The sequence below is a fragment of the Typopeltis vanoorti genome, chromosome 6 (genome assembly GCF_054136105.1).
Source record: "Typopeltis vanoorti isolate ZY-2024b chromosome 6, IOZ_Tvanoo_1.0, whole genome shotgun sequence".
NCBI lineage: Eukaryota > Metazoa > Arthropoda > Arachnida > Uropygi > Thelyphonidae > Typopeltis > Typopeltis vanoorti.
In genome coordinates this window covers 102,393,319-102,419,467 of record NC_143554.1, presented here as the reverse complement: position 1 = coordinate 102,419,467, position 26,149 = coordinate 102,393,319, and the positions used below count along the sequence as shown (strand labels likewise).

The window sequence follows — 26,149 nt, the reverse complement described above, 5'->3', positions numbered from 1 at the left end:
ATGTTTACAGCTGGCAACTAAACACAAAACATAGAACAAAGACACACAGAACAGTTGCTGTTAATTTTGGACAAACACTGTCCACATAATGCTGCGATGCGTTGATTTACAAGACACAACAGGCACGGCTCCTGCTGACGGAGCCTGTGAAACAGAGACATAGGCCAAGGCATCCAATAACACAAAAGGTGATATCACACGGAGCTTATCACAGACAACAAATATCTACCGACCGCACACAGGACTACCAGCGGGAGGAACACAGGTGGGCAGCGGAAGGCCAGACCTTGTGACAGCAGCTTGTGAGGGGGGTAGGGATCAGGCAGCACACAGGCACGATGAACGAAGTAAGGCGGCCCAGTACTCACCTCTTCACGAAGGCACTCCAAAACTGGCTGTGAGGCCACGCGGACAAAGCAAAGCAGGGACACGAAATATACGGTCAGCTCTATGAGAGGAGCAGAGAAATACTGCACACGCACACATACACACCTACACACACGCCCACATACATAACATACATAAATTATGCCCGCTTCTTCCATGAAAACTATTCTAAATGAGAAGGTAATGTTTAGATCGTTTCTGAAACTTCTTTGGGAAGTAACTTTACCCCTGTAAAGCGTGCGTTTTGGTTGTACTAATGAGTTTTACGGGATATTTTTAAAAGAAGAAATAGTTGAAAACATTCATTGAAATATAAAAACAGACAAAAACTACAAGGATGCCAGAAACCGGAGTATGCTATAAATTAACTCAAAGTAATTCAGTTTCATTAATATAACCATTTATGATGTGTTAGATAAATAAAGACTAATTAAGAATATTAGAAATATGCTTTAGTATTTTTAGTATATCCTGTACGAACAGAGAAAAGATTTCGACACGTTCTTTAAAAACTTGTATGAAGCATCAAGCAATTAGAAACAGTTCTATATCTTAATTTATTCCTAAATTATTATTAAGCAAAAATACCTTAAGGAGACGCGAATCGCTATTAATGAAAAAGTAAAAAGCATCCATATTGGATTAAAGGATGCTGCATAAGCCTTTCTTAGAATAAATAGTAAACCAGAAACAAGGAATGAATTAGATAGAAAAACAGTAAGTGTAGCTATAGTCAATCAACAAAACATCTGAGAAAACTCGGATATCTATCAGCGAAAGATGTTTAGTTTATATATATGTCCATTTCAGATATAAAGTGAGCGGTAATGCAAACTATTTCTTCGAAACCTTTACTAACGTTCTGAATGAGATGATTGAAAAATACACAAGAATGAGAAATCCACTTTAAAACTGCAGAAGCATCTTTCGATCCAGGTTAATGAAAAACAACTTTAAAAACAACATCATAATACGTTTTGATATCTCAAACACCGCAACGTCGTAAAAATCAACACAATTTTGCCTTCCAATTCATCGATGAAAGTTACAATATCAGAAAGAAAAAAATAACTTGAGAAGCCAAGACACACGACATGGATAATTGAAAAAGACATTCTAGTAAAACATCGAAAAAGAAACCATTAAAAGATCAGTTTTCATAGGCGATAAATAAAATGAATGTTTTATCAAGGGAATTCAGCAAATCTGACATCTAAGGAAATTGGAAAGACATAACTGACAGCGAATAAAGAAATGCTGTTGGATTTTTGGCGATGTGAATAACTAGCTGTGTAATAATGCAAGCGCGCATGTCCAGTGTTTCAAGTGAATGTTGGAGGAGAGAAAAATGGCTTCAGTGTAAATAGAAAAACGCTCTTAAATACATACGTTAATCTATTTTTAGTTACAGTATTTTGATTAAGTCACTAATGTAGAAATCAGATATTTGTAAAAAAATGTTCCTGCATTGTGATTAAGATTTAATAAGCGATATCATGTAAAGACAATCAGTACTGCTGAATGTTTTCACGTGGACATGATTGTTTATTTATTTTGTTGAGTGTGTTGTCAATTTCGTTTGCATGATGGGAATTATTTGAAGATTAAAGCAACCGAACCCAATCGGCATGCAAACGCACGAAATCTTGTTATACGAGAATCAAACGCAGCACCCCCCCCCCCCCCATACACGCATAACACTAGGCGAAATTAGATGAATCCAGAGGAACGTACCAATATTTAAAATTACCATCTATCATAATGGTTGATAGGGAATGGTGTTATTAGCGAGTGCTCCGAGTAAATCAGCTAGTTCCGGCACGTACAGGAGACTATGAATTATGTCAATAATGGCCAGAGATAGCGAACAGCAATTAGTGTCAATCTTGTGGTGAATGGAAGGGCTGTTGATAAGGGAGCTTCGTGATGACGCTCGTGTGGAATAAGGGAACAATGAGTGTAGTGAAAATAAACGTGCGAGTGTCCCAACCATAAAGGAAACAAGGTGAATAACTCCCCACTCAGTAGCATATCCTCCTGCCATTGTACCTGTCGGCGTAGACAAGAGAGGAATTAACAGCGGCAATTGAAATTTCACACGTCAAGTCTGAGCATTAAACATCCCGCGTATGTTGTAATTCGCATGTACTCCGGCAATGCTGGTTGCTATAATGATTACATTCCCTTCACCTGTGGATTAGGATTGCACGACCAAAATGCATAGTTATTATTTAGTAAACTGGTAGTCGCTTGGGATGCACACAGCTGAGTCACATCACAGGGCTCAGTGCGCCATTTCCGTTTTATAACAGAAATAATAAAGCCTGGATTTGTTGCACTGAAATTTTATTAGAGCAGTGAATTATTTATGACTCTTCTTTGATCGCACTGATCTGATCTTAGCAGACTACATTTATTTAAAAACTAGACCCTTAACGCATAAGCTGGCGCTGAAAAAAAAGTGGGATTGCTTTACATTGTAGTCGAAGTAATCAGTCTATGAGGCCAGTGCATTATACGTTGATTGCATTGTTTTCGCTGTACTAGACTGACTAAATCGTCTTTGGTTGAAAAGCTCTTATCCTGGACAGAATTTGAACTTAGCTACGGCGGTGTTCCTCCCCCTCCCCCTCCCCCCCAAAAAAAACGATCACGACCTTAAGGGAAATCAAGATGACATCACCGTTGAAACAGCACTTTGTTTTATATATAGAGAGAAATGTGACTCCAAATATCACATTCATAATTATCATTCAGTTCAGTTCAGTTCAGAAAAGTAAGCTTATAATGGCTATTTTACCCTTAGAAACTACTAAACCCTCTCTAAAAGAGGGTATGGCGCCTTTCCCCCCCAATGGTGTGTACTGAAGCTAATATAAATACCAATAGTGACTTGGTTAAGCAGTCTTGCTATTTGCATTCGTTTCATATTTCTCATCCAGCTTTGTTTATTTATTGTCTTCATTTACGAGTATTTTATAATCAAGTAGGGGATATTTTGCTGTATAAATTTCATTTCTACTGCTGTTCATCTTTACTTATTTATTTTTGTTTTCGTCTCGAATCCACTTCAGTAAAGTAATGTTGATATAGCTAGTGTGCTGTAAACATTTAATCCAATCTTTCTTTACATCAGCTTAGGCTTAAGCACAGAATTTATTCAAATTTCATAAGAATAAGGTTATTGTGTGAACTTCCCGCAGTGAATTCGATTTTCTTCGAATTGAGTTGTTTTATCTGAATCAAAAGTAAGACATCTTGTGGTGAAACTTCTTCCTGATCTTAGAGTTGCTATGATTTCTAGAAGCATCCAACATCTTCGTTAAAGGTTAGACGACCGGCAAGTCTATTAGCGAACTCGCATCTTAATGCCTACCTAATCAGGAACTAATGTTGTCTCGCGAAATAACTGTTGGCAAGGCTATTTGTGTTTACGAAAGCTATTATCCTTCTGTCTAATGAAATGATCTGGCTTCGGGCCATTATTGAAACCATTTTACACCTTTCATTGTTCGTCTAGCGTACTTTCGTTTTCCTTGGATGGTTGCCATGCATACCAATACAGTCCCTGCAGATAGATGGAAAACATCAAAGAATTTGTAACCAAAGTAACCAGCTGCTGCTGGCTTAACTTTTCGGTACTATACTAGTCGCTATCAGCTATGTTGGATGCACAGAGGTACATTCTAAAATGCAATTAGGATGAACCTCGCTGTTATTTCAGTTTATCGAATGTACCAATGTTCATGAATTACATTATAATTCTAATTCTCTCCAGGAACACGTAGCTATCCTTTTATTTCTTAATTATAAACAGAAAATCGTAATTTTACCACAGTTAAACGTTGACTTTTCTTTCATAGCGCATAGGAATCAAAACATTCAGCTTGGCGTACGCGGATAGACAAGTCTCTCAGTAAAATTCATTCACTAATACAGAATTATCAAAATGTCACAAATCCAGTGTGTCAGATATGTTAATCTTTTCGATTCTTTTAAGATTGGTATCAGGATCATTGATATAAGCTACTTAATCAAATATATTAAAAGATATGTTTGATTAAGTAACCTCTACTACAATCTTGTTTGTAATTGAATCAAAATAACATCTCCGTAGGATGTGCACTGTGTGTGTGCGCGCGCGCGCACTGTTGCATAGTGATACTCTACAGCCTTGGCGATGTGTAAAATAAATGAATAATTGATATAAGCAGAAAGTTAGAGCATTCTCTTCTCTTCCTCTCTGTCCTTCAATTCAATCGTCCTCATCCCTGATTGTGATGTCAGAAACCACAATAGTCAGGGACTAATGTCTCCCTTACAAGAGGGTGCCAAATTGGGACAGTTAATTAGACATTTAATTAACTTTTAATGCTTTAGTGGCAGGATGCTTATTCATTATAGAAACCTATAATTGCTGCAGAATAGATGTATATATATGTGAAGTGTAATGAACTAGAGGCGGTTTTTTTTTGTTTGACATTATTGTTCAGGATAAAGTTGGTTTAGATTACAACGTAGTTATCTAAATTCATGCCTGTGAATTGAGAGAGGGAAAAATATGAATTCTAGGAGACAAATTTGATATCCTTTCTCGAGAACTGATAACTCGGCCTCAGTAAAACAGTTTATCGTGAATACTACAGCCAAATGGAAGTAAACTGAAAACTGAAACAAAGTTCATTTCTGACATCTAAATTAAGTCTTTCTAAGCATTCGTTTTCCAACATGTTTAAGATTAGCTTCTTAGTGAGAACAGTAGTAAACTGCATTGAAAGACTGGGTAGTAAATGGAAACGTTCTCCATCCTAATAAAATTGACTTGATGCTTGCCTATAAGTAAACGGTATCGTACTTAATGGGAATGCAGTTCACTGAAAAGATACAATCTTAAAAAGAAAAATATGAATCTGTTATAGTTGGAAGTCGAAAAATACCTAAATAAACAAACGAATGTAATAAAATTGTTTAGTTTCGACAAACATTCTATCATCAAATGTGATTAAGAAAGAACAGTCGTAACACTATTTGAAACTGCAGTGGATTTTGCCACTTCAAGATCCACAATAACAACACCACTCAAGCGAACATAAAATACTTTTCTAACATTCTACACAACAGCATTCTGCAAGTCTGTATAGGAATAGTCAAAAATAAACACCGTTGTAAAATAATTAATTCATACCCAATGGGACCTGATCGTATCTTCCCGATACATTAATATGGATGAGGCGCAATCAGTAAAACAGTTTAGCGTGAATAATAGAGCCAAATGGAAGTAAACTGAAAAATCGGATCGTTAAGTAGCAAATCTTTTATTCCGAGGCCATCTAGAAGTTCAAAGAAAGTCGACGAAATATAGAAAAGGAAACACACAGTCGGAAAGACTCTGACATTAAAATCTTCGAATTTCTGCTCTGCAGGAGAATTTTAGATGTGACAGATGTACAGGGAAATAACTGTCAGAAACAGGAAATAAGGACTTTCGCTATTACCATGAAATACAAAGTTAATGAGGGCTCTTAGGAAAAGCAGTACCAACACAGCAGTGGAAAGGACAAGAGTCGAACGCAACGAAGTAGAAATAAAATCCACATTAATTTTAGTCTACACGTGAATGACAAAATTCATCTTAAGCTAAAACTTCCAAGGGATGTCTTAGGAAGGTGGAGAAAAGAAGGATAAGTGGGTGATCAAATAAAGGACTGCATTTAGGCGCAGAAGAAAAATGAAAACAAATGATATGAGAGGAAGGGAATCAAAAAGATGGAATATATTTAGTTATTCAGTTGAGTTCAAGTTAATGTGACATATGAACAAAAAATAGAAATGATAAACTAATATTACTTAGCCAAAAACGATTGAAACAGTTTGTATGATTATGTTATAGACGTAAATTAAATAACAACGTAAATTAAAAATAAGTGGCCTGGAATGAAAAAAAAAAAAAAGAAATCGCAAATATTACAGTTTATGTATCCTGTAATATGTATTATTTATTTATTATTTATTCTGAGTATAAATGTAAGCTGAAGAATCAAAATATAGAATAAAAGAAAAAAAATGAGAGTTAGTCTTATAATAAACAGTTAAGTTACAAAATCACCGTGGGAGAAAAACACAAGAAGTCAGTTTACAAGGGATTCTAACACAGAACGTTTAAAACAAGTTCTGCTCTGTCGATTTCATGCTTCTATTAGGTTTAATTTAAAACTTGCAACAGCTTTATGCTTGACTGTTGTACATAATGTTTTGAATGAGACAGTAAAAATTCATTCTTCTCCTTTATTCAGGTTACTTGTAAAGACAATTTTCAAGTAAAATAAAATTTCCACTTTTTGGATGGAAAGAGTTTAAGTCTGTGCCCATGATGTATACTAAATGACCAAGAATTTGAACATCGCACTTAAAATTATTTTTTGTTCAAGTAGCATAGAAATAACAAAGACGTTTTTGCTAAGGCCAGTTGCATTATGAATTTATTGTTCCATAAAAGTGTCTTAAATGAACGTTTTTTAAGATATTATGGAAGCAAGCTCAAATGCTTCATATATTATATCCCATCTTGCTCTTTAAGGTTAAAAACAAGTGCTATAATGGAATAGAAGCGTTTTAAAATAAGGATATTGTTCCCGTAGGATTATGTCCGTAATTTGGGTGGTACACTGCCCCCATAAAATTCGTCTTTCTTAATATGCAGTTTGTGTCTTAATTACACCGGATGTAGTGTCAGAATGCTTATAAGATTATTTATCAAGTTGATTATCTGCACAGAAACACCTCAAAATAATGAAATCAGGCTTCAGAAAACACTCCATGCAACGTCCAAATGAAAGAAACAAAGAAACAAAAGAAATTTTGATCGGTATTTCGTTAGGGTTTTTTCTGTTCTCTAAATCTTGCTTTATTTTCAACATTTCAAATATTTTTCTTTCTTTCAGACCCTCCAGAAAAGCTATTACTATAAACTTCATTAGATCTTCGGAAGTGTCTAAAGTTGAATGAATGTTCTGAACAGTCAATAACGAGAAAGAAGTCAGTATGTGATTTGAATGAAGATAAGAATAATTTCAAAGAAGGGAAGCACTAACGCGTAGTAGCGAATGGAATCATTTAGTATAATGGTGAGAGCTGTCATCCAGGTCAGAAGTCACGACATTAGGTAGGAATACATAAAAGGGTAGAATCGATGAGAAAATGTCATATGTTGCATGAAAAAAAAAAGATTCATTATTTATTCGGGTGAATTGGGGAAAAATATATTACTAGACACGCAGCTTAACAGTGAACCAGAAAAACTGTTAATTTATACGAACAATTAGAGAACGAAGTAAAAAAAAAGGTGGCAAAGCTACTCCCAAAGACGCCTCTCAAGAGGCACCGCATTGAAAGATAAATGGACAGATTTGGTTAATTAATCGTTGCGGGCCTCTGCCAAAAACTCTAAGCATTCATGGAAGATGCAGAAATTTCAATTCATATTTCTAATTAAGAGCACATCAAATAGTAATTTTTTACAAATATTTCATTACATATAATACAGGATAGTGGGGCAGACGGTTGGACACACAAACGTAAGGTTAAACATAGGAGGTAACAAAGTCACCTTCTCTGTGTTGCAGGAGGGACCAGCTAACCGCTGGTACACATACACAGACATCACAACAGTAAAGCCGCCAATACATTCTCTCATTAACAACAGTTTTTTTAATAACACAAACACTCACACACACACACATATATACATATATATATATATATGGCGGCCGGTGACACATGGGGCAAGACACACTCCGTGTGATTTTGACAAAGACAAACACACAAAAGGACGGTTAACACAGTGCACGAAAAGCTGTCGACACACACACACACACATCACAGGTAATCACATAATAATTACTCAGCAACTTGTAAGTCGCTGTTAATTTTTCAACACATTCACATATAGACAGATAAATAGAGAGAATATATTAAAGTTTAATTCATTCACACAAAAGCCATCCTGATTACAATACATGAATGATAAATAAGATTTTAAACTGAATTTAAATTACAGTTAAATTTATTTCAAATGGATAGATGATACATAATGCATTTATTACTCATTGCTATCACACAATCAAGATCACATATATAATTCAAAGTTAATGACATTGATTAGGACAAATTAAAGAATTGCATTTAGATTTTATGAAATACATTTGTGGCGATTTTTGAATAGCTGACTTCAATATTTCTCGTTCACCAGAGATCAATTATTCTGAGTGCCCAAAGTAAACGAAATGAATAGCATAAGATTGTCTTCACTTCCTCCCACTTTATTCTGTAATAAATAATTGACTTCCATTAAGTGTTCATTCTTTCAATCCGTTTTTATCTTAAACTGTAACAAGTCTTTTCCTTTCATTTGTTTTTCTTTTATTTTTTCAAATTAAATAAAGTTACGGCATCAGCTGTTCAACCATCATTACTGCAAATAATGTACATGGATTTAAAACCTTCTACACACACAGCAAGATTCAAATCATGAATTAGTTTATTAACTGCAAGTAAACAGGCACCAGTCTTATTTTATTACGTTTTAGGAACATGTAATGGATATCATGAATACCGAGCTGTGGATTTTCTCTAACCAATAGCGTAAGTTGAGTGTATCATCAAACTGTTAGTAATGTTTTGACAAAAAGTAATGGCGATATGGATTTCGTCCTACTGTACTCAGCAACGTTTATTATTTAGAGTGAAATCATTAGCCAGTGTCTCGGTTGTGCCATTTAGAACAAGATAATTTTCACAACTTTGGAAGGAAGTTCAAACGGAAAGAATTTCACAGAGTTTCTTTAAAAACACATCATAAGATATCTTATGACCTTGTCCGAATAGAACTATGAGTATTTGCATTAGAACAAAAATCTTCGCAAAACTTTTGTGAAAACAAATTCAGTAGATTTTATCTTCTCACACCAAAGCAGGACATCCGATTATACTAAAATTCTAGGTTTGGTCTTCTTCCTCAGCAAATAAATGAATAAAAATATATGATGTCAGCAGATCGCAATCTTTGCAACTCCGAAATTGCAATTCCCATTCAGAATGAATCAGTTTCTTACCCACGGAGAAAACTACTATCTATATACTCAGCACAGGCCAACAGAAACAGCTCGAAATGGTACAGTAAAAGATAAAATAACACCAAAATCACGGCTCCTTCTTTCTTGACATCTCAATGTTTCTAAAGCTTCGCTCTGTGGCCAGTGAAACGAGCTCGGAATCAGTGCTCGATTTCCCCTCCTTGCGGCAGGCCAGCAGTGAATGTGGCCTTCGAATACATTTCTGAAATGAATATTGTATTTCGCTGCACGTGATATGGGTACTGAACTGCGCGCGGTTGTCATAAATGGTATATTTTTGACGAAGGCTGCGATTTGTTTATTTTCTTTCATTTTTTATTGCCATAACTCCATTTTTTTTTTATCTTGGAGGATTTTCTTTGCTATCTGGTCTTCTTTTTTCCTCTTTTTTGTTCCATTATCGAGTTTAAATCGAGGTTGTTTATAATACATATTTAACTCACATTTTTTCATTAGTTTTTCTGTTCGTTTTTATTTTATTACATGAATTCGAATACCTTAATTAACTTTTTAGTGCTAAGAGAAAGCAGTGCATTTATGATTTTAATTGGAATTGTGTAATTATTTAGGCAATTAAAGATACATATGATGAAATCTGTTTTTCATGTAATTTGCATAAAAATGTATATATACACAACCCATTAATTTCCATGAATGAAAAATGACTGAATTTCGGTACAGAAGTTTGCAACCTAACATTCTCTTTCAGCTGACATTGGGTGGAATTATAGTCAAAGTAACCAAGGTAATGAAGTCAGTATGTCACTTAAATTAACAGAATTATTACCTGTGTTAATTTTGCGTGTTACGGCATGTTGACGGGGTTTGAACTTAAATCTTTCCTCCAAAGGGCAGAATTACCAAAATCCTTCCGAGTGCATTACAGAGGCAGCCATTTTCTCCCCAATTTCGTAATTGCAGATTTCTTTCTATCATATTAACTTTTTGGATGTTTGAATTCACAAATAAATGTGGAAGATCTTTATGTATAAGTGAAGATATGTCTTTATTCTGATGAATAACAGCTTGACTTGGCATCAGTTTTTCAAACTATTGAAGCACACAATGATCACTGGCTATCATCCACTGCTGATCCAATTACACATTCACTGAGCTCAGATTTTTCTTTTCATTCATTCTCCTTCTACGTTTGTTATTAATAATAAATTCTTTCATTTCTGTTTATTCTGCATTTATATAAAACCAACGTTTGCTTTTTATGTGGCTGCTATAAAAATACAAGTCGGATTGTTTTGCCTTTTACATGTGCAAAACTCACTAAAGCGTAAAAATGTTCTCCAAACAACACATTTGTACCGAAATTATAGTGATGTGAAGTCAAGGAACATTTCTGGTCAGTGAAACTAATTCGATATTGGAATGATTCTTTAAAAGAAATACCCAAATCTGATATACTCATTTTGAGGATTAGAAAAACTTCTTCAATAAGGATTAGGTTTGAGGTGTGATATATTTGGGATCGACAAAGTCTTCCGAGATCGTTCTTCATTGCCTGTCAATACAAAAGTTACAACTAGTAGAAAGCATATACTGTCAGGGGATAAGCTCAAGGCGAAAGAGGCTTCTGGTGAGAAAAGATAAGGAGTAAGATGCTATTAGGACCTATTATTGGCAAATACAAAAGATGGCGTTCATACACTTGTACAAGGCGAAGAGCAGTGTTCTAATATCAAAGTGCAAAGAGATGAATTGAGACGATTGTAGAAGAATGGATCCTATAAAGAGTAGCTGTACGTTAATAATGAGCTTATTTCTTTTGATAAGTTGACTTTTCTTCGATATTTTTGAAGATTGAGTTGTGCAGTTAATGATCCCAACAATCTGAGGAACTAAACTTGCGTTTCAGAACAAAGGAAAAATTTATTTTTTTAGTACTTAACGTCGCTGAAATATGGTCACTAACTTTATTAAGGTTTCAAACATTTCCATAAATATCAATAAAAGAACATTATTATTTTTAAGATATTTTATTTTTTCAATTTATCTAAATCTTTGGTAATTTTTTGGTTTAATTCTTTTTCTTCTTTGGTTGATAAACTATTATTTTTATCAAGTGTTATTTGCAGAACATACACTTTGACATCATATATTGCCTAATGAAAATTTGAAAACGTAAGGTAATTTTTGGTGATAACGCTGAAGGTCATACAAGAATTGTCGAATGATTCTGCCGTTTTATATCTATCTACGGAGAAGGCAAGATTCCTGTACTCATCTCTGCTGCTAGAAATGCAGAGTCAGTAGTCGAATGAAGTGCGTAATTCAGTACAAATAACAGAATATTGGCCATTCATGAGTACACTCAAAGAACTACACCGAAAACACCTATAAAAGTGGACACTCGGCAAGTACAAACTCCATCACGGCAATACTCCTGTTTGACTTTATTTCTCAGTTTCAAATAGAACTGAAAAAACACTTTTCATAGTTGCTTCTTGTAGAAATTATAATACTAGTACATATATGCAATGCAGAAGAAGCCTACTTTGCATATTGAGTGGAGGATGATTATGTAAAGTGCAATATTATTCTGGTTTCCACAACTTCACTAGCAATTTCTCAATCCAGCTTTCCCTCCTTTACATAAATTTAAACTTCTGCTTTATTTCGATAAATCTGCATGAAATCATTGAACTTTATATAAAATCCCATTCTACATAAAGAAACAACTAAATCAAAAATAATTAATTTGCTCCCCATAAACACTGTATTTTCATCTTGACATTATTCTAATTCGCATTTTTCTAAATTTTTTTGTCCAGCTATTTCACAAATGGTATTACGCTGTTAGTTCGAAATTGCTTTATTTATTTATTACCAAATAGTATCACTTCAGGCTCTAGAAGAACTAAATTCATTTTACGAGACTAAATTCTTCAGTGATGCTGAATTGTTCTTGACAATCGTAATTTCAGAGATGAATTTTTCTTTTGTATTTATAAACGGCGAAGATTAAAATGATTTCCAAAGAGGAGCCAAATGTCATTTTATGTTCCTTTTCACATCTGTAGAAACTGCGTAATCCCGACAATTGTACGTGTATCGGTTCCTGATACTTTTAGCGGAATATAATAGTAGGGAACAGAAGGACGATCATTTATATGCAAGATACCAGTGAATGACACTTCGCGATATGTATTGTCAAACTACGTTATTTAGAATCTAAAAGCATTGTTCAGTCGGCTATTATACGATGAATGGGCTATGGCTGATCTTTAAAGATTAGCGCAGGGCAATGTTCTCTCCAAGAATAAATATCGCGATCATTAGTTATCCAAATGGCTTGTTAGGTATGAGAGGCTGTATTTTAAAATGCACTTATAAGAATCGTAACTTCCACAATTTTCTTCGATAATTTGCATGCGCAGCTAAATGGAATTCAGGCAATGAATGTTGCTTTTTTTCATTTTTTTTAATGAATGGTTAGCACGCTCTTAACTGTAAATGCTATCAGCTACTGTATTTATGAATATTTTCCTGTGAAAGAACAAGAAGTACGTTACTGAAGGCGATTATACTTATTGATTTTAAAATATGTAAAAATCAATATTTCCCTATAACAATTGGAAGACTATTTGAATATTTTACTGAAGTATTATATTAATATTAAGTTGAAATTGCACATACAGGTACATTGAAAATCATATTAAATAGGAAGGGAAAAAACATTAAGTGCTGAATACGTTTTTTCTCGAGATATCAAAACAAAGTAAGTTTAATTCTGTAAAAGTATTTATCGCCATGAAAAAAACTTAAAAATTCAACAGTTAACTGAATTTAAGTATAGGAAAAATAACGGCTAGCATTTATTTATAATTCAATATGCACTGAAGGTTTATTTTCGAATAATTGTCTGATAAGACTGGTCGATATTAAATATTGATTTAATATTCAACTGTACGTTTCTGAAATTTTATCTGCAAAACTAGAAGTTCAACGCGCGTAGTGCGGTAATATTGCCTGTTTCTTTCTTTTTCACTTCGTAAAAAGAAATGGACTCTTACAAGGCTCTTGTATATTATTATTATTGCTATGTGACACCTCCAGAGAGTCCAAAGACTCATCGAGGGGAGGGCACCTACTCTGCAATTCTCCGTCTTCACCACTCAATCCATCAATCAGCGAGCCGCATCATCTACATTAACGCCATCTACTGCCCACTACCACCATTAGTATATTTCACAGACAATCACAAACATCCATGCCCACGGTAGGATACGAACCCGCATCCTTTTGGGTGGAGAGTGGATACGCTAACTACTCAGCCAACAAGGCCGGCATTTCGGAAAATTTCCGTTTTCCTCAACCACTTTAATAAGGTGCTCACCAATTGAAAGGTCCACATGTTCGTTCAACTCAAAAGCAAAAACATTGAGAGGATAGTGACGAGAATTTTGTCACTAAGCAAAGAACTGCTCGCCTATTTCGATCTTAACAACTTAATATGTGCTGCTGAGAATAGAAACATACAGTAATTACTCTGCTATATTGCTGACAGATGCAAGAAGGGCTGTTGTCATAGTAACCAAGAAGCCTTGCATCACACTTAGATTATCCATTTCAATTTTTTATTTAGTTATTTTATTAAACTCATTGCGTTTAAACTATATTTCTTTATTTTTCGTCTACTCATTTGCTCTATATCGCTCATGCTACATTTTTAATCCACTTTCCTCACTTGATTTTTATATTCTTTCCTTCACTCCCCTTAACTAATCACAAAGGTTAACTTTTTTCCCTTTTTTTACTTTATAAAATTACTCATAATTTTAAAAGTTCCGTAATGCATTTTTTGACATGTAGTCCTCGTAGATTCTTTACTAATATGGTTGTTTTCAATTTTTTTCGACATCTTAGATATAATTAGCTGGGTTTTTCATGCATGTTCTCGATTCCTGCGAATATTACTTACTTTATGCTTTTAGTTCTTATGTGTGTATAAAGGAAAAAAATTACTGCGCGCAGATTAAATATGCAAACGACATTTAAACTCGTCTTATGATATTCATTTTTGTTAATTAGTAAAATGCATAATTTTGACCAAGTATTTTTCAATTTGTATTACTTAATCGAAAGGTTTCATCCTTAACCCCATATTTGTTAATTAAATTTGTATGTTAATGAACATAATTTACACTTACGCACAAGCCCTCACTATATAATTTGTGAGGGCCCTCAGTTCCAGCAGGCTAAGATTACTATCCCTTATTCCCATAGTCTGCTAAAGTATGTTAATTGTGTTTGTGTTTTCTGACCAGTTTGCATGTTTATGTGCCATGAAATTTCTGAGATACCGAGAGAGAAAAACCCCGCTCTTTTCAGCTCACCTTCAGATGAAAAGTCTAATAAATGTTCCTCACGATATTGACAGGCATCGATACTAGGGAGTCTCTGAGGATATTAATACTATTTTTCTGTTATTATTATTTTCTGTTTATATCTCTCTATACATAAAAGGGGAAATCTAAGCTTGGGAATGTCTCTCTAGGACCATTTGCAATGTCACCGCTAAGTACGTGGGATGCTGGATAGCCAATACTTTAACCTTGAAACCGGAATGGTCACAGTGACTAGAGTAATTGTGTGTGTATAAGGGGGGGGGGGGGAGATTTGGTTTTGACATGTTGTTTAGGATTAACAACAAAAATTGTTTAATAATGAATCAACTTTTGATTTTGGCTAGCAAACGATAATCCTTATTGTGAAAAAAGAAGAAAAACATATGCGTGATGCAGATACTTTGGTATTACTAAAGGTGAAGTAATGATGCACTATTAGCGATACGAATTGGTTGAATTGAGAGCGTCAACGCCGTTTTCGTAAAAATTAATCCTCCTGCTAAATGAAGAAGGTCACCTCACTCGAAGATGCTAGGGGCATGATTTATTAAAAATTATTTATTTTTTTAATATTTTAGTTAAATATTATCGAATTAATTACAAACATGAATGTTCTCAAAGACAAAACATTGCTTTTTTGAGAGTCAAGTAAAATGATGTCACTGCATACAGTGATAGAAATAGTTATACAAGAATGCCATTCTTGGAAAATTTAATGGAAAAATTCTTGTAATTTTTCCAGTAAATGGTGAAACTGAAACAATAGATTTTAACTGTAATCCTAAATACCAAATTTCATTGATATTTCAAAAAAAAAAAGAAAAGAAAAGAAAAAGAATAGAAAAAAAACGCATTCATCATGTAGTTTTGAATAAGAGTAATTTAGCAACGAAAATCATTGCATATATACGCAAGCGTTACAAGATCTTATCAATGTTTAAATCAATACTGAACTCTGAAGTAGTTCAAAGGAGAATTTTCGATTGTCGATATTTCCATTATTTTCGCGAGACTATCACAATGTCTGCGAAAAGTTACCTTATTCAAAGAACTCTGTCGAGTGGTGGTAGTTTTGTAAAAATCTGACGAGTATGTCAAAAGTTTATAGCGCCTTTATGACACTTCGATCCACTTTTGGCTTATGTACACTAGACGTATATTTTGATTTGCCTAATTTTGTGTCCACCAAGAGTCCGACTGAAACTAAAATTGAAACGATTTGACATTTTAACTGAAATTCTAAATTTTCATTTATTAAATCCACCGGCAGGTGAGGAATTATTAATATCAGTTTGAACCATTTTGCCCATAAAATGATTCAGTTAAATCGTAAATAGAAGAAATAGCCAAATTTCTTCAAGTTCATAACCAGACAGCGCGGAGTTACTATAACATATAGTTCGAAAGAGGGAAATATCTTTTTGTCGTCTGAATTTATTGCGTGCTTCATTCATATTTCTGTTTTATTTTAAATTGCAAATGTGGTTAATTCAACAGTTTCCGCTTAAATTTAGTTGTAGTATATTTACAGTTGTGTATGTTTCCTGTGTTTTAGAATCGTTTGCTATATTCATACGAATATATGATAATAATACTTAGGGCTGCATTATAATTTTTTAGCAGATCACTTTTTTTTTAGATCCAGAAAAATAAGCATTACCAAAATGTCCACTAATAAAATTTAGTCCGTAAATTTTAGAAGATCCAAGTTCTCCGCAATATCAGAGTCGATTTCTTGCCAGTAGAAAGATTATTTTTGTGTTTTCCTCTTTTCATCAAAGAAGTTAGCATATCGATTCTTTCTTGAATTTCTGCACTTAAAATAGTTTTCGCTATTGGATTTTTGTTGCATCTTTAATGCAGCATCACTTACGATATCAAAAGCCTTTGATGTACCAAAGTCGCTCTATTATCAATTTAAAACTAATTTTCTAGTTCATTTTCAACACTATCTGCGTTTTTTTTTAAATTTTATTCTTTGAAGATAGATTCTTATTTCTCACAGAAGGTTTATTTACTTGGAGCTTTTATTTATTATCACAGCCTTTTGAAATGAATATTAAATGCAATGGATATTAAACCATTACCTCATAATTTTCTACTGAATTGTAAGCTATTAAAAGTGATACTGTAATTAAGTTTTTTTAATGCACTTGAATTAACAGAACAGACAGCAGTATCATTCTTTTCTTTTTGCTTGTAGTTTGGTTAGATTCGCATATGCTTGTCACGCTATACAATGGACTAAACCAGCATTTTTTAAAGTATCTTCTGTGGAACTGTAGGGTTGCACAAAAAGTTTAGAGAGTTCCGGTCAGAAGAATACGCCCTGTCTAAAATATCAAATCTGTTTACATATACATAAATAAATTTTCGCAACCAAACCTCTGAAATAGCCACAGCTATTCACCAATAACATGAAAGCAATTTTAACAACGTGATTTGCATTGTTTTTATAATAAAAAAACTAGAACTGTCTATGGACGAATATTTCCCTTTAGATAGTTTCATTATTAAGAAGAAATTTTTCATTTAATTATCACTCATCATTATTCGCCTGTTTTTGTTTTGTAAACTTAAGAAGGCTTCCTTTTGACAAGATTTATCATGCAGTGAATCAAATAATAATTATCGCCGAACAGATCTAAGTTACTAAGTAACGGATATTTCATAAAACACATCGGGCTTCCAAACAATTATATCAAGAAAACTAATACAACATAATGTAAATCTTCCAACCAGTTTCTTCATTCAGATTTAATCTTCAAATACCTGCTATATTATTAATGCTCCGCGCAATCCCAGAATTAAACTCGTTAAATGGAGTGTTCGTATCTGTTCATTGAGATCATCAGCTACACGTTTATTATTTACAAACTCATTAACTGAGGAATGGAATTTATAATTCTCACATCATAATCAACGCATTTGTTTCTACATTTTATGCGAGCGGCAATTCCACTTCGTAATTTAAGAAAGCAAGTATTTCTCTCATTACTTTTTTCTTTTTAGTTCTTCCCATAAGGTTTTACGTTCGATCCAATTTTACACGAGGGTTTTTAACTTATCGATTTAGATTTGATATCGATGTTTTTTTCTCTCCTCACCCCCGTAAAATCAGTGTTTGGCTATTTTCTGCAAACTGTAAGTAATTTGAATTTGTCCTTCTTAATGGTATAATCGGAAATTCAGTCCTCGCTATAACAACACTCATTATACAGAATAATATCCCATGGAGTACTACGTACTGAAATGGAAACTACCGTAGAATTTTAACCATTACAAAATTCTGAATAGAAACATCATGTTGATATCGCCTAGATGAATGCATTTAATAATTAAATAATATAATAATATATTAGATAACTTTTACATTTCTGTTTACATTAACTGGCAGAACAAAGAAAGGCAAGATCATTGCTTTTACCTTTGATTTCTTGAATGATTTTTTTTTTTTGTCAAAGTATCCGGTAAAATACAGTGTTGGTCAACACTAGACTTTATTGGAAGAATTGTCTCTTCTTCCTCTGGTGCCTTCACGGACGTCAACTACCTTAAAAGTGATTACATTCAAGTTCCCTTTCACTTTTCACTATTGTTTTATTGTTCGCTTTTTTTTAATTTTTCTTTGTTCAGGTGACACCACCATCGCTATCTCAATACTTGTAGTATGGCAATGTGTGGAAGACCAAAATGTCTTTGTCTAGTGTCTGCGCAGTTTGGACGACGAATTTCTCATCAAATGATGGAGTTTAACATTCTGGGTTCCAGTGGGCTTGCAACAGCTGACCACAGTCCCGTGGCATCGTTCATTGAAGTTCTGCTAGTCGCAGACTCGAGATTGTATGGCGCCATATGAAATATATCGCTTGCGCTTTCAGCATCAGTGGAATATAAGAGCTCTCAGGTGAATTGTAAGAGGGACAGGTTACCTCCGCTAGTCAGCCTGAAACAGATGCTCTTTTATGCACTGAATTGTTCTTACAATAGTTTATTGGTTCAGCCAACATTCCGTTTTGATACTACGCAATGATATGATTAAATTCTGATTGTTGAGTATCTGTCCAGTGCATTTTACTAACTGGATCCTTCCAATCAACAGTAGTCGTTTGATCAAATACTGGAGGGAAGAATTGCGGCAGGAACATGCTGTAATTAAAAAACAATAATTCGATACATCAAGAATGAGTTAAGGAGCAACAAGTGCTGAGAAAAGTCGTTATAGCAGGACGTCAGCTGTTCTTAGTGTTTCGATTTCCATTATGGAGTTTAATTTCATATACTCTATAAAGCATTAATGATTACAATAACGATTGCAACACATTGCCGAAACAAAGAAATCTTCGTAAAAAAATCAATGAAATAAAAAGTGTCAAATAGTACTGTGTAAGCCATATTTTAAGGCTTATATGGCTTATAAGCCATATAAGCCTTAAAATATAATAAGCCCACCACACAAGTTGTAAATCAACTAAAATGCGCAGGAAAGCGATCATTAAAACTCAGACTAGTACGAAGTATTTTTATTAAAAATCGATGTCTTATTTCCAAAGCGAAACTCTTAAAAGGTTAATAGAGTCTGCATGTGATTTGTTTCCGCAAACACTGGTGTGTGTGGGGGAAACTAAGTCTTCCATGGGATTCGCTGTGGAATTCAACCTGTAGGGAGTTACAAAGCAATTACTCATAGCAAACGAACTACATCAAGGAAGGACAAAAATGTTCCTATCGAAAAAGGATTCTCGGAAAACTTTCCCTAGCAGAATTTATCTTTATGGCAATGAAGTTTCGATTCAGTGCGTAGAATTTCGACATATGTCTACACCGATGGTTTGCTCTTTATGACAGTCTGAAATTTTATGGACAAGAGTTTGCAATGATTTAGATATCACCTCGGCAAGCATTTGAAATACGAGGCGGAACATGAAATAAGAACACATTTTTGCAGAAAGTGCGAAAGAAATGCAACACCAAATGTCTACTGTTAACTACAGACTTCATCCAAAATACTGTAGTTCTCATGGAACCAAGTAATATTAGGCTCACATGACATTCGTTTAATTTTTTAAATAAAATGCCTTCCCATACACATAAGTGTCTATATTCTTTAGAAGATTCTTCAACCAGATTAATAGAGTACAGTACAGAAATTACCGTTATCACATTAAAATATGAAAAACAAAAAAAAAGAAGAAAGAAACGTTGAAGCTAAAATGATGAGAAAGAGAGAGCATTTGGTTCTAGTAGCATGCTGCATTTTTGAATCAAACTTAAAATCAATTAAAATCTTTGTTTCGATATGAGCGCTAATGCAGAATTTTTTGTAGCGCTACTACTAACAGTACCGAAATGGAAAGCATCCAAACTATTTCACAAGAACTTGACTTTTATGCAACTTTAGTGATGATATAATAATGCAGTCTTGTTGGCCAAGTCCTGCTACCTGGCAGTGAAGCATAAAATATAAATAATTCTATACTAATCAAAAACTGCCAAATGTCACAGCAGTAAATAGTGACACACACGCACACTGTTCTAACTTCTTTTTGATTGTGCAATATATTGTACTCCCATGAAGTTTTTCTTTCTAAAGTGCATGTCTTTATTTTCCGAGTATGCTCCTACATGCTATAACACAGTTTTAACTGTACTAAGGTACACATTTTCCTGTTGATGCCGAACTACGTTCATGAATAGGCAAATAAATGCACGTGAAAAGAAGTTGTTTGTTTCTAAGTTCGGACTTCACCTATCCTCTTAGGCAACAAGAACAGCAACATGATGAAGAAAACATCGCATTATTTCTTAGGTTGAATCACATTACAACCATGTTCTTTTTCTTAATGTGATTTGGTCTCGAGAAATCAGGTCAAGGTCTAAACCGTTATCTTGGCGAGAGTACAGTGAGAGTTTTAGACAGTTGCCATTATTTTTAGCTATTTCAGAGTTTTGTTTTTTTTTGGCCTTAGAATGTATGCGTTGTTATTTTCTTTCGAATTCTCTAGTTTTCGTAGCGTGTTTTATTTATTTGCAGTTATGTTCTTATATACCTATCTTTCTTTTATCATTGTTAATCCAGCCTTTGAATTCCTATGCTATTTTTTCACCTCGCAACATCTTTTCTTTCTATTAATGAACGATGTACACACAATAGTTTAAAAACAGTAACATAAGGTGTTCACAATGTTGTGATAACAAATCTGGATTATTAGCGTGAACGTACTGGAATATTTTCATACAAATACTTGCTGCTGTTTTTCCTCACTGAGAGAAAGAAGTTATAAAAACCCACATCATTGAGAAAGGAGAAGATAACCCATTGTACTGATATGATGTAATATTAGAAACGTGCGATGCAATTTATTGAGCTCTTATGAGACGGGTTCACAATGTGAAATAACATCAAAACATAATTGCTTGGTAGTCTGAGAAATTCTGAATTTGAATCTGAAGAAATGAGTTCCAACGAATGCTCTCCTAAACTCGTTATACTTTCTTGGTACTGGAACACTTAATTCTTCTGTCAAAAGAATATATTTATACGAGCGAATTTATATCGCTAAATTGGAGCAATGGTCTGAATATAGTCCAAATGCCAGAAGGATATCTACTTGCAATACGATACTTACGAACTATATCTCTGCTTGCATCATAAATAAACGTTTATTAAAAATAAAGTACAATACACACAGATATAAAGCTTAAGTACCTACTATAGGTTCTCTCTGACGTTACATCATAAAGGATTTTAGATGTTTTTAACAGCAAAATTCTTGAAAGATGGCTAGTGCGAATCTATATCCAGAATTTATGGGTATGAATGACATTCATATTTCTATAGAATTATTAGTTTGTCAAAAAATCTTTTTATTTTTTTCTAAATGCGATTCTGAATATCGGCAGATAAACTGCTTAATCAAACGTTTATATGAAAATTATTTTCTTTGTTTATCCTAGATCAGCATGTAGCACTGATATATTGCGTACTTCGTAACACCTGCCCTGGTATGCGCAGGCAGAATCTATTTTTGTGATGAAAACATGGAAGCACAACGTCGCATTCGTCTTAGCCTATAAACAAGGTAAACTATTTCATTATATATCGAGGTAATAAATAAAATAACTTTCTTGATGCTGCAAATATACTGAAACAATTCCATTTGTAGGATAAGGCAGCGATATGGTATAAAACTATAGATCATTTCTCGGGTCGAAGAAGAGAACGGAATTTTTCGAGGTGGTAACTCCCTAACCAAAACCACATTGTCTTGTATAGGTCTGCAGAAAGACTGGTGCGCAGTCACTTTACGCAGTTATTAATGAGGCTCTGTAGATCGATTATTACTGAAAAATAAAAAGAAATAATCACACACGCACGCACCACCTTACAAAATAAGAAGAAATAGGATTTACCTTTCGGAATATTCATCTCGGTGGGCATAGCTTTGAACACTCTGCTCTTCAATGAGAAACTTCATTTTCTGGTAGAAAGAGGCAGTGACAGCTGGCGGTTGCTTTCGCAACAGTATATCCAACGGATCAGGCGACGAGAGACACATTAAACTGTCTTGGCAATCTACCTTGCTACAGCACTCACTGTCTGCGCAGTCAATAAGACCATCTAAAAATAAATAAATAAAACAAATATCAATATGATTTGTATAGTTTCGCAGGCGCTGTTTATTAGTTATATGCATGCTACTTGCCTTTTGTCTCAAAACGTCATTGCAAATTCTATTTCAATTAGAATTATTATTAAAATTATGTATTGCAATGACTATGTTCTGTTTAAATAGAAGTAATAAAATTTAGGAATTTTTAGGATACACATAAGAAAATATTTAAGTGATTCAGTTTTCTGGTTTCATTCGGATCATCTTATTGGCAAGATCTTGCGAAACTATTTGATGTGAATGGATGTTAAAATTTCTCATTTGCTTGATTAAATTTCATGACATTTGGCGTTTAGGATATCTATTAAATTTTGTCGATTTCAATTTTGGTTTTAGTTGCACAATTTGTTGGCATATTTAATCGAAATAAAATATCTCTGTAAATTACATAGTCCAAAACGATGATGCGTAATATCCAAACTATTACTAGTAGCCTGTTGGTTTAAAAGCGGATAAGCTACCCCATTTAGCCAACCAGGACGGTAAACAGATTCGAAATTATATTGTAATTCCTTTATCGGTTGATGGAATTTAATGAAATTTGGTATTTGTGACAACTATTCAAATTTGTCTCTTCATTTGGAGCATTTAAATTAAGGGGAAAATGTTTGTAGTACATATTTTTACATAGCACGTGTTCACTACTAAAGGAAGTACGATTACTACTACATTACTTTGTAGCAGAATTAGCGAGGTTTTTTGATGTTTTACAATATAACAAAACGAGAATGAAGCCTTAATTCTAAATGAAGACAATCGATAATTTCAAGAAACGTTAGCTCGGTAGAGTGTGTTCGTGAACAATGTCAAGGAAGAGAGATTTTAAAACCGCATAGAAAGCGATGGACATTAAGCGAATGAATGTTTCGATAGAACAGTTCAATTTCGGCGTTTTGGACGTCTGATATGTCGATTTGAAAAACACAAAAGAATAATCTGTCACAGTTGCTCATGTTATTTTGTTTTTCAGAACTATACGATGAGCTATCATTCTTTATTGATCTCGTTAAAAACCTTAGTTTTGTCCGCTTTGTTAGTTTATATTTTTTCCTTATAGTTTCTTAATTCTTACCTATATTTTTGTGATTTTTTCATATTAAATTTCATTTATAATATCTATAATTTCCTCCTCGAATACTGAAATTATCGATTTATTCCGTTAGTTCTAGTAATTTATTGATGTTTTTATTCAAAAATAAATCAACAAGTAGTATCAGTTCAGAACAGCGCTATTCAACTCATGTGTGTGTGCACGAAGCGCGCGCGTAAATATATATATAAACTATCACAATGGAAAAAATCATCATTCCCCTGCAGCAACTAGACAGACGTGGTTCTCCGTCTCTTTTGCAGTCCAGAAAAACATTAAACAAAAACAAAACATGCAGCTACTAAAGAAACTATTATTTGGTATAAAAAGACAACCGAACACCAGAAAAATTGCTTTACAGTATATAAAACATGTAACAGACAAGATAGGAATTGCACGAGAATACTTCCGAACGTAGCGCATTCTTGTCTACCAAGAGACTACAATGTTTTAGTTTACACCAAAAGCAGTCCATGCTATATATAAAAACGACCACAGTCTATAAAATCCGATACTCGTATGGCAACACGTGTATTGGGCCGACAGGACGCTCACTGGAGATCCGACAGCTGGAACATATACGAGACGTGACGCACAAGTGAAATGCAAAATCAGGGTTAGCAACCACCATACGGAACACTCCCTGGAGTAAACCGGTATCGGCTGCAAATCATTGCAACGTACAGGCTCATTCAAACACCTGGTGACATGGACAAATCCAGAAGTTAATTTAAATTATGGCAGGAGCTAGTCTTAGTGGAAGACTAACTCTTACCACAAGTTTAATGTTGTTTGCAATTAAGGTAACATTAAAGACCATCAAAAGAGTGTATTATACCAATTAGTTGCATGTTTACACCACTATTTTGCCTTCTTTCAAGTAGAAATCTGAGTTTCTGGTGGTAAAAAGAACAAAAAGCAAAACACGGACACATCTTTTCTGAACATGTTTCTTTATAAGTTCTGTACAGAAACAAAGTAAGCAACCGTCTATACCGATTATGGCCCTATCTGAAAACATAAATTTTCAAAAATAGCGATGGGAATTCATCTAAAGCATACCATTCAAATGACTAAGTATATTTACATATCTTTATAATTATACGGTGCTTCCAATGAGACTCAGGACCCTCAACAAAACCACTGTATGTATAATTACAGATACATTCGGTAGAATCTAAAACAATGGAGAGCTGATATAAACCAAAAACCATTTAATGAATATGAAATAAATGGGGAAAATGAGAAAACTAAAGAGGCTGGACAACGGAAAAGGCCCTTTGGTGTATTGTGAATTAGAAAAAGAATTATATGCTTCGGAATTTAAACTTAAATCAATGGGAGTGGAAGAAAAATTGGTCTATAAAAATAAGCATGGCATCTAGGCAAGGAAAAGAAAGAAAAGGTACATTCCGCCAGGCAGATTTACAATACCGAAGACGTGTAGAAAGCTAAGGGAGAAAAAGAATGATTGAACTGCGTTAGGACTAGTTGTGTTACCTAGTTATGTTCCGAAGAATTAAACAAGAAAAATGATAAATTATATGATTAAATACTATATACGTTTGTTACGGAGCCAAAAGACGTTTGCGAGTGACAAAAGCCATAATACATTTACGTTTTTTGTGAAAAAAAACCCCACATTTTTTTCAGTTGAGTAAGTTACGCCAACTCAGATTAATGGAGTCGAGGTAAAAAAAGTAGCATTTGGCTTTTATCCAAATCAGAAAGCGCTTTTCAAGGTACAATGCGTTTATAGGTAGGCAGTTTTTGTTAAAATCTTCAGCAATTACCTGGTATTCTAAGTCGATTAGTGTTTGTGTAGGACGACGCACTTTTTTTAAATCTCTGCTGATTTCAGAGCGTAACTTACCTCCATCGTTATCAATATCGTCGTCACAATTAGCTTCTTGAGGAACGCTGCACTCTCTTCCACCCCATCCATCGTGACACTTGCACATCCATAACATTCCATCGCGGACACATTGACCTTGATTACTGCACGCAAGAGGACATCCATCTGAAAAAAAACAACAACATAATTTATTAAACTAAAAAGGATAGAAAAGGAAGTGGATGGAATATAAAATTGCACAAACGACTTTGGGGATATTTTCTATAATGTCGTGTTTATTCCTTTCTCTTACAACATTTTAATTCGAATATTTTGTTCATATATATATTTCTCGTTTTGATTTCTAAAAATATATTACAAAAAAAGCTAGATCTTGAAATCCTACACGATTTTGTTCTTCATTTTAACCCTCAGTGACATCACTGATGTCAACTTGCGTCATTCCTGTCACGTGTTAATTCTGTCTACTACGCAGTTTAATTACTATTGTTTTATTATTTCTAAATCGCTTATAGCAGAACATCAATAGCTTCAAATGGCGAAAACTAGACTGATGATAGCAACCTGTTTAACACATCGCTTGATATTTATTCAAGAGCTAATAATGGTCAATAATTTTTAATAAAAAAGTGTGCTAAAGTTTGAATTACTAT

The 26,149-nt window shown here is 34.0% G+C and overlaps 1 protein-coding gene across 1 annotated transcript in view; it reads right to left on the bottom strand.

Annotated features, from left to right (window-relative positions):
* The window catches only part of LOC150105764 (teneurin-a-like), a 400,598-nt gene that overhangs the window by 207,565 nt on the left and 166,884 nt on the right, over nucleotides 1–26,149 (bottom strand). Inside the window, exons 13-14 of the mRNA XM_090394550.1 lie at nucleotides 25,515–25,661; nucleotides 22,292–22,499 (exon numbers count right to left, since the gene is read on the bottom strand). Coding sequence (XP_090250676.1) covers nucleotides 22,292–22,499; nucleotides 25,515–25,661 — 355 coding nt within the window. The remainder of the gene's footprint in view (nucleotides 1–22,291; nucleotides 22,500–25,514; nucleotides 25,662–26,149) is intronic.